Below are 15797 nucleotides of genomic sequence, written 5' to 3'. Positions count from 1 at the left end.
CACCTCCTCAGGTCAGGTGCGCCCCTTTACGCCTCCCTGCTGGTGGCAAGCACACGTCATGGTGGACGTGCTCTGGCACTTTCTGCGCACCGGTGACCTCGTCTGCTCAGGGGTTCCAGGGACAGCGACGGGGGACGCAGCCTCAAGCGTCCTGCCATCTGTCGGTTGGGCACAAGAGTCCACACAGATACCACCGGGCCCCTCCCTGCCCACAAAGATCAGATGGCGCAGTGCTATTGCCAGCTGTTTATTCAGGCCCCAAACAGGTGACCAGTGACATGCAGTCTGCCTGAGCCCACGGCAGACTGACCTGCGCTGCCGGCCCTGCTGGTGAGCAAACACGTGCCCAGAGGAGGGGCCCCCCGGGGCCTGAAGGGCTGGCCAAAGGGTATGTGTGCTGCTGACTGTCCCAGGGCACAGGCCCTGGGGGAAGAGGGTGGGGGAGGAGTGGGGCCCCAGTGTCCAGTGCATCCCAAGCCAGCCAGGGGGCTGCCCTGCTGCTGAAGGTCACAGCTGTGGGAGGTGGTGTGTGGTGTGAGCGTGGTGGGGGGCAGGCCGTCCCCTCCCTGCAGTCCTGCTGGACCCCCTTCCTAAGGCATGACTGTCACAAGTGTCTCTGCCTACCACGAGGTCTGGGCAGCGGCTGGGCCCTGGGGAAGGGCTGCAGGCCTCTGTGGCATCTTCAATGGGTCCCAGCGGCCCCAGGACACCCAGGACGCTCCTGTCGGCCAGCGCCCCTCTCAGCGCCTCTGGCTGGCAAACCAGGAGAGAAAGGGATGGGGACGTGGGCGCGGGGCCTGGTGGATGCGCACAGTGCGTGGGGAACGCCAGGCTTTGATGGTGGCGTCGTCACTGGCGGTCAGCAGGAGCTCCTGCTCTTGGGGGCTAAAGACCACCGAGTTGACCACGTCCTGGTGCCGCAGCTTGGCCAAGCAGATATTATAGTGCCGGTCCCAGATGTAGCCGTGCCGGTCCTCTGCTCCACTGCGGGAGAGCCTCGGGTGAGACCCTGCCCGCCACACCTGGACCCGGCCCGGCCCGGCCCGGCCCTGCCCTGCGCATCTACCTGGCCACGAAGTCCCTGCTGACGTCCAGGAAGATGAAGAAGCACTCGTCATTGGGCGTGTAGGCACGGTGGGCCCGCAGAGCCCGCTTCACCTCCCGCATGGTCTTGAGGTCGAACACCAGCAGGTCGATCTCCTCTGCGATGGGCGGTGGCTGCATGGGGTCAGCCACCACAGAGCCGCTGGGCCAGGCACGGCTGTTTACATACAAGTACCTGGGCAAGGGGCACCCTGCTTGGTCTCAGCAGCCTGCAGAGCCCCCGCCCCAAGCCCAGGACACTCTTGGAGGCCCACCTGTTGTCCGGGGACAAGCCCATGCCGATTATGTGTCCGTGCACATCGATGACGTGGTCCAGGGCGTCAAAGAAGGCATCTGAGCCCCGCCCCTCGCCCAGCACAGGCCCGGCTGTGGTCATCTGGTGTGGCAGGATCTGCTTGATGCCTGCAGGAACCAGAGGCCCCCACGGAACACGCACTCCAAGAGGCTGGCCCAAGGCAGGGCCCCCAGGACAAACAGAGGAAGCCGACTCTGCCCAGAGACTTACGGCCTGCCCTTGACCACAGGACCCCACCCCAGCTGCAGGGAAGCCTCACCCCCCAGGCTCTAGGAACGGAGGAGGGCCTGCTCCCCTACCGATCTGGTGTGGTGAGTAAGTGAGGCAGCCCGTGGTGAAGATGAGGAGCTTGCGGGCGTCGGCCATGCTGTGCTCTGGGGGTTTGGTGCGGCCCTGGGCCAGCAGCTCAGCCACCCTGGTCTCCAGCGCGTGCTCTGACAGCTGGGACTGCGCCCGCCCGTCCAGGAGCCCGTCCAAGAATCGCCGCAAGCCCTCCTTGGTGCGGGCCGGAGCCGGCCCTGGTCCCGGGCCTGCCGCCTCGTCCTCACTGTCGCTGCCCAGGTCGAAGACGCGGCCGGGGGGCCCACCGGCATCCAGCAGGAGGTCCGGGCTGTCAAAGCGGCTGCAGTCAGCCACCATCACCGTGCGGATGGTGCTGGCGTTAAGGTTCTGAATCTTGAAGAGCCGCTTCACCACGTTGACGTTCTCTGACTCCACGTCCTGGGGGTGGGAGACAGCAGGTGGGCACCAGGCCAAGGAGGGAGCGGCCGCAGGGGGCACGCGCGCCCGCACCTGGAACGCATTGTTGAGCCAGAGCACTGAGCAGGACGTAATGTCTCCGATGCGGTGCAGGTTCCCCGAGATCAGGCTGGTCTCCGTGAGCCAGCAGCCAAACACGTCATAGGGCTTGTTGCGCACTCGGGACAGCAGGGCGAAGTTATCTGGGGAGAGTGGGGACAGGGCTGTGGGAAGGGGCTGGGAGGGGCTGGGGGGGTGCAGGGCTTTGTAGGAGGAGGGCTGGGGTTGGCCAGGCCAGCCAGCCTGCCCCAGGCCCGCTCTCACCTAGGCTGATGACTGCGATCTCACCCGACGAGGAGTTGTGGGGCCCTAGGAACACCCCAGATGCCAGCAGCAGTGAGTCGTCCTGGTTGAACTGGGAGAACTGGGTGTAGCTCCAGTTATAGGGCCGCATGTCCGCGCTGTGCAGCAGCGAGATAGTCAGGTCGTTGCTCCAGATCTGCGTGGGGGCGGAGTCATCTGGGGGCACCATGAGCCCGCCCTGCACGGGACCCCAGGGCCCATGCTGCAAGCCCCTCTCCTGGCTGGGCTCACGCCCAGAAACCACCACCAGGCCGGTGCTCCTTGCCCCTGGCTGCCCGCTGACCCGAGGGGTGCGGGTCCACGTGGCTGGCTCCTGGCTCTGGAGCAGAACTCGCTTCCCTCCATCAGCAGTGAGGGCCACCCCCCTTCCCCGGCCCCGGCTGCCGTGGGCTGGGCTCACCTTCACAGTGCAATCCTTGGAGCAGGAAGCAAACTGGTAACCCGAGTGGGAGAAGCTGAGATGCAGCACCTGATCGGTGTGCTCCTTGAGCGTCTGCACCTCCACACAAGGCACCGTGTCATAGAGCCGCCGAAACTCTTCATACCAGGACGTGGCCGCTAGGGGTGGGGGGTGGTCACCGCCGGGGCCCTGAGCCTCCTTCCCCACAGAGGCCAGCACCCTGACAGCGGAGGGGCCGGCCCTGCCCCTGGAGGACGTCACCTCAGCGGCAGGGGTGCCCCCGGCACCCCCGCCTCCCTGCCAGGCCTCGTTGCTCCCCATCAGCATGAGGGCCGCTCGGTGCCTCGGGGACCAGTGCTGCGGCTTGAGCGGGCAGCATGTGAACGGCCCCGCCTCCCGCCCTCCCAGCCAGCCTGGTGGACTGTGGGGCCACGTGCAGGCCCTGACCTGGGTGCCGGGGCACGTCTCGGGCCACCTGGTAGTAGCGGTAGAACTGCTCCCTCCACAGGAACTCGTCCCGGGACACGGCCTGCCACCGGCGACACACCAGACCGGCAGCCAGCACGTCCGCTGGGCCCAAGCTCAGGAAGATCTGGTAGATGAGGCTGTCCGGGAGCAGGGGCGTGCCCCCCTCGTCCATTGTGACATTCTGCCCGGGCAGCCCTGAAACCCACACGTGGTCCCCTTAGTTGCAGGTGCACTGGCGGGGGGCCCTGCCCCCAAGGCAGGGGCCCCTGGCCGAGCTGGCACTTCCGTCGGACTGAGCGCGTGCGGAGGGCCAGCTGGCACTCCCCCCACCCGGCTAGGGGTCCGACAGCTTCTCCAAGCCCCCTGGACAGCCATGCTCCTGGACCCCATCCTCCTGACCGGCGCCCCTGCCCGTCCCAGGGGTGCGCTGGAACAGGCAGCTTTGGGCGGGCAGCAGACGGCGCTCGGCACCTCCCGGCCTGGTCCAGCCTGAGCTGGACCCCAGATGCGCTCTCAGCCCAGAAGAGGCCCGGTCGCGGGGGTGGCCCCTCTGACCTCCTCCCGCTCCCGGGCCGAGAGCCACATCTGGATGCCTGGGTTGGTGACTGCTCGGCGCCCGAGAAACCGGTGACCCCCACGCACGCCTGTCACTCTGACCTTGTAGCCCAAGGCTTCAGAGCTGTCAGCGTGGGACAGAGGTCCTTCCGAGAAGAGGCTTGGGGCCGGCGGGACGAGCGCCTGCCCGCCTGCCCCAGACGCCGCCAGGGGCGCCAGCCGGCCCTTGGCCTCGGCCCTGGGGCCTAGGGAAGCCCCGCCAGGCGGTCAGCGGGCGGGGGGCGGGGCGGGGGCTGCCCAACGTCCCCTCCCACCTTCCCTCCGAGGGGCTGCGGGGGGCGGGGCCTCGGCTCGGTCCCCGGGCCCGGCGGGGCGTCCTCGGCGACTCATTCATCGGCAGAGGGCGCGGCCGAGGCCGAGGGGCCAGAGGCTGGGGGGGGCGGGGGGGGCGGGCGGCAGGGAGCCGGGGACCGGACACGGCCGGTTTGCGACGCTCTTCCGGGCCGGGGATCGGGGGCCGGGGGCCGGGGCCCAACGACGACCTTCCCCGGGGCCGGGCGCACTCACCGCGGCCGCCTCCGCCCGGCTGTGCTGCCCCTGCCCGGCGCCCAGCCTCGGCCGGCCGACCCGCTTCCACCCCGCCGCTCCTGCCGCCGCGTCTCTGTGATGGAGCCCGCCAGGCTGACGCCTCGAGCCCGGAGGCATCGATGGCCGCAGAGTGTCGCGCACCCGGCAGCCCGTCGCGGCTGTTGCTGCGCCTGCGCGCACTCGAGCTCGCTCCCAACAGCGCCCCCGGCGGCCGGGAGGGGCGGCGGCCTTGCACCGAGGCCAGTGGGCTGGGCTGAGGGCAAGGCTCACTCACCCTGGGGCTCGAGACCCCGCCCCGCCGCTCCCAGCGGCGGGGGCCTTTGGTTTAGGGGGTCGTGGACAAGGAGCCAGGGGTCAACTCGGACTTTGTAAACAGGGTATGGCGCCAGGGCCCTGCCGGGAGGTGCAGAGTCCAGGAGGCTGGGGGTAGACCCTCGTGGGGGCAGGGTGCTTGGTAAGGCAGGAGGACCAACCGGGACTTCGTGGGCTGGAAGTGGGCTGGCGCCTACTTCCGGTGCCAGGCTTCTGGGCGGCACTGGACAGTGGACTCTGACCCAGGACTTGGCCGTCCTGCCCTCTGCATCCCCCAGACGCAGCCCTGTTACTGCCGCCACCATGCTGGCCCCCAGGACTGCACTCTTCTTGACTCTGCTCTTGGCTGGGGGCTCCCTGAGCCAGAGGGCTCGGAGACCCCCTCCGCCAGCGTCCCCCATCAGCACCATCCAGCCGAAGGCCAACTTCGATGCTCAGCAGGTAGAGGGGGGACAGGTGGGTGGGCAGGGCCGGGCAGCCCCTCATCCCCTTGTGCCCTCACGTGGCCTGCTCCTAGTTTGCAGGGACGTGGCTCCTCGTGGCCGTGGCCTCCTCGTGCCGCTTCCTGCAGGAGCAAGGCCACCGGGCTGAGGCCACCCTACTGCGTGTAGCAGCCCAGGGCGCAGCTATGGCTGTCAGCACCTTCCAGAAGCTGTGAGTCCCCCATACAGACCCCTGCCCCCACCTTGTTGTGGCCTGGACCGGAGTCCTGTGAGGCCCTGCCTGGGTTGGGGTCCCTCAGCCTGCTGTGCTCCCCCCGTCCCCCCCCCAGGGATGGCATCTGCTGGCAGGTGCGGCAGCTCTACTCAGACACGGGAGTCCCCGGCCGCTTCCTGCTCCGAGGTGAGGCAAGGGCATCGGGGGCTGGGGTGCAGGGCTGAGGGGCCGGAAGCTGCCTCGGCTGACTCAGCTCTGCCCAGCCCGAGGTGCCCGCAGGGCAGTGGACGTGGTCGTCGGGGAGACAGACTACCAGGGCTTCGCCGTCCTGTACCTGGAGCACAAGCGGCGGCTGTCGGTGAAGCTGTACAGTGCGTCCACGCGGGAGCCCACGCTTTGCACACACTCAGAGCCATCCATGTGGGGCGAGCCCGGAGGGACACACGGGCCCTCCCTGCATTCTGACCCTCCTCAGCTGAGCAGGGGTCCGGGGAGGAGCCCCTGCCGATAGACCCGGGTGTGGGGACAGAGGGGACAGGGAGGGGATGGGTGTGTCACAAGCACACACAGACCCTACGCCCAGCACGCCCCACCTGCTCCCTCACCGCGTGCCCAGGAGCCCTGTGTGCCCCACAGCCCGCTCGTTCCCGGCAAGTGACTCGGCCCTGAGTGCATTTGAGCAGGGGACCCAGAGGGCCAACCTGACCGAGGACCATATCTTGTTCTTCCCCAAGTATGGTAAGCCCCCCCCAGTGGCCGGCCTTGTCCTCCCCCTGTGTGCCCTGCCCCAGCCACTCCTGACCCCTGCTTGGGCCTTCAGGTTTCTGCGAGGCCACAGACCAGTTCCACATCCTAGATGGTGAGTGGGCAGTGCTGGCCGGGTGGTGCAGTGAGGAGGGCACCCCTCAGCTCCTTCGCCGGCTGAGTCTCGTCTCTGTGCCCCAGAAACAAGAAGGTGAGTCCAGGCGGCAGCCCTGACCTTAGAAGGAGTGAAGACCCTGAAGGGGATGGCACCTGCTACCCCACTCAGAGCCCCGGGGCCGCGCGGGGTCAGGGCCACCCCATGGGGGGACGCTCTCCCGTGTGTGCCCCGAAGCTGTCCGTCACCCACAGAGCTCAGGAGCATTACCTTCATTAAACGCTGTCCAGCTTGGCCCCTGACTCCTTCCTTTCTGTGTTGGGCCCGGACGGGGGCCTCTGCCAGCCCGTCTTCTCATGAGCATGTGGGACTGCTCCCCCCCGGGGGGCTGGAGAGGGAAGGGGCTCCTCCCCTGGTCAAAACCCTCTGCCGCGGAGAGGCAGGGTGGAAATGGCTCTTTTAAAGGTCTGGAAGCGTCCACTGCCCTGATGTCCCTGTGCCCCGGTCTCGGCTTCTCAGTTGGGCCCCTGCACTGTGGTCCCAGCCGCCCTTCCCTGCTCCCAGTCTGCGAGCACACGTGCCCTGCTGGCCTTGCTGGGCCGCCGTGTGTAGGCCCAGGACCGGAGCCTGCCCCCTGCCCAGATGGTGGGGGGCCTTTCCTAGAGGGATGAGGAGCCCTCCCCACAGGTTCTTCCGGTCTGCTGCTGACCCTGAGCTCCTCCTGGGAGGCACGGGTCCAGAGTCCCAGTGGCCCTCTGGCCTGAGGCAGGACAGGACAGGCTACTGGGGAGGGGGCAGGCAGACCCCCTCCCCGTTCCTGGATGTGGTGCCTGGGTCTGCAGTGAGTTGGCAACGGTCTTAGAAAGACAGGAGGCTGGGCTGTCCCTATGGCTGCCCCGAGGGCTGGCAGGGGCAGAAGGGATACAGGACAGGCCTGGGAGCAGGACTGACCAGCTGGGGCTGAGTCCAGTCCTGGCATCAGGCAGCCAGGTGCCCCTTGGGGTAGATGGCGAGACTACCCAGGCAGGGAGAATAAGGGGGGTGTGTGTGTGTGTGTGTGTGTGTGCTGGGGGAGGGGGGGAGGGGGAGGGAGGAGGGGGAAGGGACTATCCCAAAATGGAGGAAGCAGGCCAGCCTAATTCAGGCGCTAGGAGTGGGGTGAGCACAGGAGCTTGGTGCACAAGTGGGGGAGTCCACACCCAGGATCTGACCAAGGTTACCAGCTATGAGGAAGGCGAGTGTGTGCTTTGCTCTCTGTAGAGAACCTTCTGGAATGTGGGAACTCCAAGGCCCATGGGAGATGGAGGCAGGGGGAGAGGGGCTGAAAATGGGGTAACGGTGTCCCCCCCCAGGGCAATGGCTGCCTGGAGGGACAAGTGATGCCAGCCTGTTGGGGAGATGTGGACTGCTGGGGAAGGTCCGCCTCTGGGGGATCCCCACTGCTCCCCAGGGTAGACTGCACATGCTTCCCACAGCCTGGGGCCTGGCCGACCTGCCTGACCCTCACCGGGGGTCCCAGACACTGGGGAAATCACTGCAAGAGAAGAATCAGGACAGGGAGACTGACCCTGGAGGAAACAGAGCTACTCCAAGAGGGCAAAGGGCACGTGAAACAATTTTGAGTCACCCAACATGCAGCACTCCCCTCCAAGGTCAGGGTCTGCCCAGGGGGGTCCCACAGGGTGGACAGCTGCCCTGGGGGCTAGGGGAGGGAGCCGTGGCCCTCACCCTGCACCAGGAGCCCAGTGGGCAGGGCCTGGACTCCGCTCAGCCCCTGCTGGTGAGAACATTCTTCAGATCCTGCCAACACCCCCCACTCCCCATTTGTTAAGCCATCTCCTCCATTTGCTGGAGGGCACTGGCCAATTTCAACAGCTCTGATGACTTGGGGCACATACTGTGCCCCCATACATGCCCACCCGGTGCCCTGAGGGGCCTGGAGGCGCCCTGCTCCGGGGCGGTGTGGGGGGCCAGCTTTCTCCCTTTACTCCCCTCCTCGGCCTCCCCAAGCCTTGCTGGGCAAGATCCAGGCCCACATGGCTGTGAGTCAGCACCCTGGGGTGCTTCTGGACAAACATGCCTGGCACACACTTGCCCATCCTGGAGAAATGTGCACGCCTCACCTTCAGCCCTCCCACTGTCCCCTTGGGAACCAGGACGGGGGTTGGGGGGTGGCCTCCCTTCAGGAGAACTTGGGGAGGATCTGAGGGCAAATGGCAGCCCTAGGCTGGGTCCAGACTGGAGCTGGAAGGTCCATTCAGGGAAATGTGCATTAGCTTGGCCAAAGCTGGGCCTGGAACTGGCCCCAAGCCACGCTGTCTTGGGGCCCTGGGCATCCATCTGATGAGCGTTTCTCAATCCTGGGCACCCCGGTGGGGCGGCTCCCAGTTCCTGGAATCTTGAGGTCCAGAGCTCACCACTGACTGCTGGTGAGGCTGAGGGGGCACCTGGGAGCTGGATCCCCACCAGCCCCCATTTCCTCCCTGGGCTGCCAGGGAGTAGGGGTGAGCACCAGGCCATCCCAGGTGAGCTGTAGGGACCACTATCGGGTCCCACTGCTGCATGTCCACTTGGCCGACTGGCTCAGCCCAGACCAGGAGGACCGGGGTAGGTGGTTGCTAGGAAGAGCCAGCAGCCTTGTATGGGCTCCAATGTCTCCAGTGGGTGGGGACCATGCCCGACCCCACAGACTGGGCAGTGCCCACCCTATGTCCCTTGGAACTGGCCTCCCAGAAAGGCAGACATATAGGGCTGAGGAGAAGAGGGGAAGGCAGGGGGCCTTGGCCCCCAGGGCTTTGAAGGAGAAGGGCAAAGAAAACTGTAGCCTCCCCATGGGCCCTACGACCCAGAGACCCACTGGTCACCTGCTGGAGTCTCCGCACACTTGTATCAAGTGGGGCCGTAGCTCAGAGAGCCCCCTGCATGCCTGGCCCCACAGCCCCCAAATAGAAAATGAGGGCCTCTGCTCTGGGGTGTGGGAGAGTTCAAACATATCCCCCTCTCAGGGATTCCGGGGAAGGATGCTTCTGGAAGGACTGCAGGTCCAAAGGGCGGCACCAGAGACCCTCCCACGTGACCACAGGGCTGAGACCCCACAGCAGCCCAGGCCTGTCCCTCTGGTCCCCAACAGCAGGTCTGGGGGGGGGGGGGCAGCTGTCATGCATTTTATTTCCACAAAAATATTTATTGAACTCTCATTGTCACAAACTAGGTGAAATAACTGTAGTTCTAAGTGAACTGTTTTTAGGTAAAGATGTTAATTATAATTTGTATTTTGCCTTTTAACTGTAATAGGTGATTTTTAATACTTTAGAAGGAAAAAAATATTATTTTATTTGAGAGAGGGAGCTCGAGAGAGCGAGGGTTGGGGGGCAGAGGGTCAGAGAGAGGATCTTAAGCAGGCTCCACACCCAGCACGGATCCCAAGGCAGGGTCAATCCCACAACCCTGAGATCATGATCTCAGCCGAAACCTAGCCAACTGAGCCACCCAGGCGCCCCAAGAAAAATACCTTTTAAAAATGTATACAAACTTACCTCTAATTGGCAGTGGCGGTTGGGGGCCCCCAGGGAAGGCCAGAGGAGCACTGTCCTGGGAGCCCACGGGCCTTGCCAGGATGCGAGGGTGCTGCGTCCCAGGCCCCCAGCGCCGGTGGTCCCACAGGCAGGTACGACGTTGGCCCTTCTTGCGGGGTGCCCGCCCTCCCTGCCCACACAGCCCCTCAATGGACAGGTGGGCCAGGACCCCTGCCTGGGGGACGGGGCTGGACATAGCCCGCCGTGGAGGGGACCCACCAGCTCCCTGCGGCTCGTGGCAGGGCCTTCACACCGGGTCGCTCCGCACGTCCTGCTCCTGACAGCGCTGCTCCCCCCTCCTCGCGCCCCCCCCCCCGCGAGCTGGGGGCTTCAGCGGCTGGGACGGCCCCGCGGGGATCCCTGAATCCAGCCTGCCTTCCTCCTCCCCTCGCCTCCCGGTGCCAGCTGGTCCCTGCCCACCGTCGGGAGGAGCCAGCCCAGAGCACGGCGTCCGAGCTTTGGGGCGAGAGGAAAGACCTGGGGAGGAGCTGCGCGGAGGGCGGGGGGGGCTCCTGCTGTCGCTGTCTGGGTGGAAGAGAGGGAGGGCCGGGGACGGCCCTGGCCCGGGGAGCGAGCGGGCAGAGGGTCCTGCAGAGGCCGGGGCGGGGGGGACACCGGGCAGCCGGGGGGGAAAGGGCTGCGGGGAGGGCCAGGCCCGGCTCCCGGGAGGGTCCAGCCTGCGCCCTGGCCCTCCCCGCAGCCACCCCGACCGGCGGTACCCGCGGACCCTGCCGCCCTTCTGGCCAGACGCGGGCGCCGCGGCCGGCCCGAGGCCCGGACTCCGGCGCTCTTCGCACACCGGGCCCAAGCGCGCCGCCAGCGTCACGTGCCCGCCCTCGACCAATCGCGTTGGCGGTGGGAGGAGCCACGCCTGCCGCGGCCCCGGGCGTGAGGAGCGCGGCTCCTCAATCCGCCGCCCAGCCTGCGAGCCGCCTGGCGGGCTGTAGGGGGCGCCAGAGTCACTAAGCGCCGCCAGAGGCGCCCGGAGCTGCGTCCCCGCCTAGGTCGGGAGGGGGTGGTGTCCCTGCTCTGCCCCGCCCCCGTCTCCCCAGAGCGCAGGCGCAAAGGGGGCGCTTTCAGGTTTTGAGTGGGCTTGGATTGGGTCGGGTCGCCAGGGGCAGCTTGGTGCCCGCGGGGTGGGAGGGGGAGGCCAGGCGTTCGCAGCGTCTGCGGTCGGAGCTGCCACCGCAGCTTCTGGTGGAGAGTGATGGCTCCTCTGGGAAGTTCGGGGAAACGAACGGCTCTCTGCAACCTCTCTTCTTGTGGGGGCCGGAGTGTCCTCAAGTAGTAGGGCCTGTCGAGCGGCGGGCACCGCGAGCTCAAGAGATCGGGGCGCTGCCCTGCGGGCTCGGTTCTCGGGGAGATGGTGGTGGCCCTCCCGACCCCGGACCCTCCCCTGTCCTGGGGCCTGCAGCCCCCCAGAGAGGCCTCGATGGTCCACCTGGCAATGGGAAACGCTCCCGGAGGCGGAAGGACCAGGGCCCATGCGCTTCCACGCAGAGTGGGGGCTGGGACGGAGCCAAGCCCTGAGGCTCCTTGTCGGGGGACGGGTGCTTTCTGAGTGTCCCGGGTAGGGCCCCTCCTCAGGACAGGTTGCTGGAGGCCAGGGTGGGGAAGGGAAGGAGATGGCCCAGGATATGGAGACCTGGGGGGAGGGAAGGGGGACCCCGTGCAGTGGGGGGGGGGGGATGACCCAGGACATGGGGACCTGGGGAGGGGCAGGAGGTGGCCCAGGGCAGGCGGACCTGGATGTGAGGAAGAGGTGGCTCAGGACACAGGGGGACCCAGGTGGGGCAGGAGGTGCCTGGGACAGGGGGACCCAGATGGGGAAGGAGGTGGCCTGGGACATGGGGACCCAGGTGGGGCAGGAGGTGGCCTGGGACATGGGGACCCAGGTGGGGCAGGAGGTGGCCGGGACAGGGGGCTCATAGGTCAGGTACATATCCTTCCAGGATGTTTCCTAGAGCCCAGCACCTACGCATTTGACTACCAGGCCGTTTCTCGGGGGGTGGCGGGGTGGGCTACATGCCCAGAGCCTGGGCCCTCCTGTCCCCAGGCCCAGTGTGTGGGTGCCCCACCCCCTAGGCTGGGCTGCCTGCCCCCTGCCCTCCCTCTGCAAAGGGGCCCCTGTAATCACCCCTCAGTCATTCTGATCTGGGTGCTCTGGCTGCCTGCCCCACCACCCCCTTGTCTGGCCTCACTCTGACTGGCCGCGACCCCTGCACCTTCGTGACGATAGGGCCCCTTGGCCCTGCTCTTGCTCCACGCTTTGGGTTTAGGGACGTGGGGAACAGTGCGGGGGTGGCGGGCCTGGGCTTTGCACTCGGTGTTCTGCAAGAACGCTGTGCCCCTGACCTTCGGGACTAAGAAAAGGTTAAGCTCCCTGTGTGGGATGGAACATTCTGCCCTCCACCTGGTGGCAGGAAAGCTATTGGGGTAGGGCTCGGCCGGGGAGACACCTCAGGCCCCTGGCCACCGCCACTGGCATGGGGCACTGGGAAGGGGTCCCAAAGAGGGGTGGAGCTGGGGCTCTCAGGACTCAGGAAGCAAGGTGCAGAGACATCCCTGGGAGCTAGTGGGCCCAGCAAGCACCCCCAGCCCCTCCATTTTCTGCCCGTCTCCCTTCCCGGGGTGAGACCCAGATGCCCCCATCTTTGGTGGGCAGGATCTCAAGAGGGCCCTGCCCCTGCCCAGTCCACCTCCAAGCCCTCCTCCGGGCCCACCTCTTCTGCCAGTTCTGAGGAGGAAGGTGAAAGGGGCACACCCCTGGGGAGGGACACCTGCAGGTGGGCCCATAAAGCGGGGAGTATCTGAGTCAGCAGTGACATGGCCACTTGCTTTCTCTCCGTCCCTACTGGGATGGGGCCTTGCTGTGCCCTGTGGGTGGTGCTCACCCTGCTGAAAGGCCTGAAGGGCCAGACCCCAAACACCCCGCCAGGCATTACCTCCGTGTTACAGAGCTTCCAAGAAGACCAGGTCTGGGGGCTTGGAGGGCGGGGGAGAAAGTCAGCCAGGGTCCAAGTGCAGGGAGAAAGGAGGGCCAAGGTGGCCGGGGGGAGGCACCACCCAGGGAGCCCAGCCTGGCCAGCCTGGTCTCAGATCCCCCCAGAGAGAGAGTCCTGACGTCCATCAGAAAAGGACTCTGGACAGGCCGTCCTGGGTCAGCAGTAACCCCTGCCAGTCCCCGTGCGGTGGGAACATCTCTGTCAACTGAAGCTCACAAAGGCCAGCCACTGGGCAAGGTCACCCTGGCCCTGCCAGGCCCAGGGCAGCCCCCCGGCTCCTGCCAGCGTCATCGGTGCAGGCTCAGGCTGGGAGCCACTGCCTGGTGAGGGCCCTTGGGGCTGTCCTGGGCTCTGCCTACCTCAGGTTCCCACAGTTCCAGGGGGAATGGTTTGTTGTCGGCTTAGCGGGCAGCACCCACAGGAAGACGGACAGGTTCCTGTTGAACCCATTCATTGCAACGTTCGAGCAAAATGAAAACAGTCGCCTTGAAGTGTCATATGCCATGACCCGGTGAGTGAGGATCCCTGGCCTGTAACCCTAGAAGCTAATGGCTTCATGGCTCAGGTCCAGCATGGGCCCCAGTGCCCCGGTTCTCCCAGGGCCCTCCTCCTAATTCAAAGTTCAGCACAGGCTGCTGGTGACCTAAGCCCGCTCTGGGAGCACACACAAAAGAGGGGCACACACTGGATCACGGACTCAGAAGAGCTTTGGGGGCTTATGGATTTCAGGTACAGCTGGATCCAGGAGCTCAAACAGTGTGATCAGGGCCCCATCACCCCTTCCCTCTCCCTCTCTCATCTCTGTCTGCCCCAGACCTCTGTTCCAGAAAGTTCTCACTTCGCAGGGATAAAACATTAGCCTAGGGCTGATGTCCTTCTCAGGGTTCCAATTCCAGAAAAGAGAGAGCATCCTGGTCAGCCTGGCAATGGCCTCTGACCGGCTTTCCTTGAGTCACGTGATCCTGTTGGACCCGTTGCTGCATCCAGGGTGACAGGTGCTCTGGTTGGTCCGCCTGGATGGGAAGAAGTTGGGAGTCTTGATGGCTAACCCCCTGGAATGAGGTGAGGGTGGTGCCGTCCCCCCTTTGGGGGACACCGATGCCATGAGGGCTTCTTTACCCTTACCACGTCTCCAGCAGGCCTGGAGCCTTCCTTGCCCCCCTGCCTGGCTGTGGGGGAGAGAGGGCCTGGGAACCTCTGGTTAGGACTCTTTGGCTCCAGGTAATATAAAATAGGGACCTTAAGCAAGGCGGGTTTATCATGCCGACCAGGAGTAGATCCTAGAAGCTGAGAGCCTCCCCCTGAGGGTCTCCACTGGCCCCTGCCCCAGCCTCAGCGAGCACCATCAAAGCCACCTGCATGGGTTCAGCCACCCCAGAACCCGCCTTTGGAGTGTCTCAGATTCCTGGGAGCATCTGACTGGCCTGGCTCCGGCCGGAGGTTGATTAATGGGGCGAGTGGGGGACAGAGAACCCAGTGCCAATGCAGCTGGACCAAGAAGCCTTCTGGGCGGCCTCACCTCTCCCCCACCTGCAGGCCAGACTGCACTTGGTTGCTTCTCAAAACAAGTGCACCCACCTGGAGAGGCCCCTGCACTGCGGGAGGGCTCCCTGGGGCCTGAGCCGGGGGGGCTTCCAGGCCCGGCCCAGCAGCAGCCGCCCACGGCCCCCACTTCTCCCCATCTGGCCTGGCTCAGCGAAGTCCAGGGCTGCTGGCTGGGGGCACCGGCCACCATGCCCAGCTGGGCCCACTCAAGACTCCAGAGGGGACTCTGTGGCCAGAAACGCCTGTTTCTCAGCATCTCACATACACACACTTTGGAGGTGCTAGTCCAGGCGACGAGGAGCAGCCAGTGGGTGGGCTGGCCAGGGCCTTCAAGGGGATGCGCACAGATGGCGGAGAGCTCCTGCCTCGTTCCTCCAGGAGGGACACCGCTCCCCGGGGGAGGGCAGCAAAGCCTCCCGTGTGCTGGGCCGTGCCCCTGGCTTCTGACAGACGCCTCCTCCGAACAAACAGCTGAATTCTCTCTCTCTCGGGGGCGGGGGGGCACTTCGGGGCCAGCCCCTGAGACAGAGAAGGAAACCCGAGGTCTGGCCAGGTTCCAGAACCTTCTCTCCCACAGGGGCCACCACTGCGTCACCTGGTCTTATGTGCTGGTTCCGGCGGCGCGGCCTGGGAGATTCTGGGTGGACAGCAGAGAGGGTGAGAGGGTGACCGGCGGGAGGCGGGGGGCAGCCTGCGCAGGGCGCCGGGGGGGAACAGCCCTCACGCTGCGGCGGTGCCACCCTTGTGTCCGGGGCAGAGCCCGAGGAGGTCCAGGTGTACGACACGGACTACAGCAAGTTCGCGCTGATGCTCTTCCGAAGACAGTCAGGTGGCCAGAGTATTCTCAGGGTCAACCTGCTATGTGAGTCCCCAGCCCAGAGGCCATGGTCGAGCTGGTGGGAGCAGGAGGGGGAGGGAGGGCAGGGTGCCCAGCACTGCCCACTCACCCTCCGTGGCTAAGGGCCATGCTGTGTTCATTGGGCCCCAGGCAGGATGTGGATGATCCAGACCCAGGTGCTGGACAAATTTGTCTGCCTGGTCAGAGCTCTGGGCCTGTCGGATAACAACATCGTCTTCCCAGACCTGACAGGTAACGGGCCCCCAGGCCGTGGCAGGGGCCTGCACCCAGCACGGGGCCCGCCCATGGGCCTCGAAAGCCCTATGGGAGCCCGCAGGGGAACGTGGCCTGCATGCAGGGTCTACCTGTGGGGTCCTGGCAACCCCAGAGGGTTCAGCCTGAGCCCAAAGGGTGGATCCTCATAACTCCTTGGTCTCTGCCCCCACCTGGTCCCCCCCGTCCCGGGCCACCTCCTGCCCCCACCCGGGTCCCCCC

General features: G+C 66.0%; 3 protein-coding genes across 11 annotated transcripts in view; 2 read left to right on the top strand and 1 right to left on the bottom strand.

Moving 5' to 3' along the window:
• Positions 1-234: 234 nt before the first annotated feature.
• On the bottom strand, positions 235-10211 carry FBXW5 (F-box and WD repeat domain containing 5). Of its 7 annotated transcripts, none has more exons than XM_035015406.1 (9): positions 9876-10208; positions 3348-3563; positions 2901-3058; positions 2462-2636; positions 2192-2340; positions 1699-2119; positions 1359-1506; positions 1067-1261; positions 235-984 (listed from the first exon to the last, which is right to left on the bottom strand). In XM_035015406.1, the coding sequence occupies exons 1-9, from the start codon at positions 10108-10110 to the stop codon at positions 741-743; spliced, it is 1941 nt and encodes a 646-aa protein (XP_034871297.1). In that variant the 5' UTR covers positions 10111-10208; the 3' UTR covers positions 235-740. The 7 variants fall into 7 exon arrangements, with proteins under 7 accessions (XP_034871297.1, XP_034871298.1, XP_034871296.1 ...); XM_035015407.1 differs by having other exon boundaries at positions 1067-1246; positions 9876-10207; XM_035015405.1 differs by having other exon boundaries at positions 1067-1279; positions 9876-10204.
• Positions 4758-6967, top strand: C8G (complement C8 gamma chain). 3 transcript variants are annotated; one of them, XM_035015413.1, is made up of 7 exons: positions 4758-5264; positions 5341-5477; positions 5596-5666; positions 5744-5851; positions 6117-6218; positions 6301-6339; positions 6426-6958. In XM_035015413.1, the coding sequence occupies exons 1-7, from the start codon at positions 5127-5129 to the stop codon at positions 6437-6439; spliced, it is 609 nt and encodes a 202-aa protein (XP_034871304.1). In that variant the 5' UTR covers positions 4758-5126; the 3' UTR covers positions 6440-6958. The 3 variants fall into 3 exon arrangements, with proteins under 3 accessions (XP_034871304.1, XP_034871303.1, XP_034871302.1); XM_035015411.1 differs by having other exon boundaries at positions 4789-4965; positions 5102-5264; positions 6301-6967; XM_035015412.1 differs by having other exon boundaries at positions 6117-6339; positions 6426-6967.
• A 1887-nt stretch (positions 10212-12098) lies between the features above and the next one.
• The window catches only part of LCN12 (lipocalin 12), a 4969-nt gene continuing 1270 nt past the window's right edge, over positions 12099-15797 (top strand). Inside the window, exons 1-5 of the mRNA XM_035016634.1 lie at positions 12099-12890; positions 13294-13430; positions 15042-15121; positions 15222-15326; positions 15453-15554. Coding sequence (XP_034872525.1) covers positions 12741-12890; positions 13294-13430; positions 15042-15121; positions 15222-15326; positions 15453-15554 — 574 coding nt within the window. The 5' untranslated portion in view covers positions 12099-12740. The remainder of the gene's footprint in view (positions 12891-13293; positions 13431-15041; positions 15122-15221; positions 15327-15452; positions 15555-15797) is intronic.

The sequence above is a fragment of the Mirounga leonina genome, unplaced genomic scaffold, assembly GCF_011800145.1.
Source record: "Mirounga leonina isolate KUSES-001 unplaced genomic scaffold, KU_Mleo_1.0 Mir_170, whole genome shotgun sequence".
Lineage (NCBI taxonomy): Eukaryota > Metazoa > Chordata > Mammalia > Carnivora > Phocidae > Mirounga > Mirounga leonina.
Note: the sequence above shows the minus strand (reverse complement) of the source record. Positions and strands in the feature narration are given on the sequence as shown.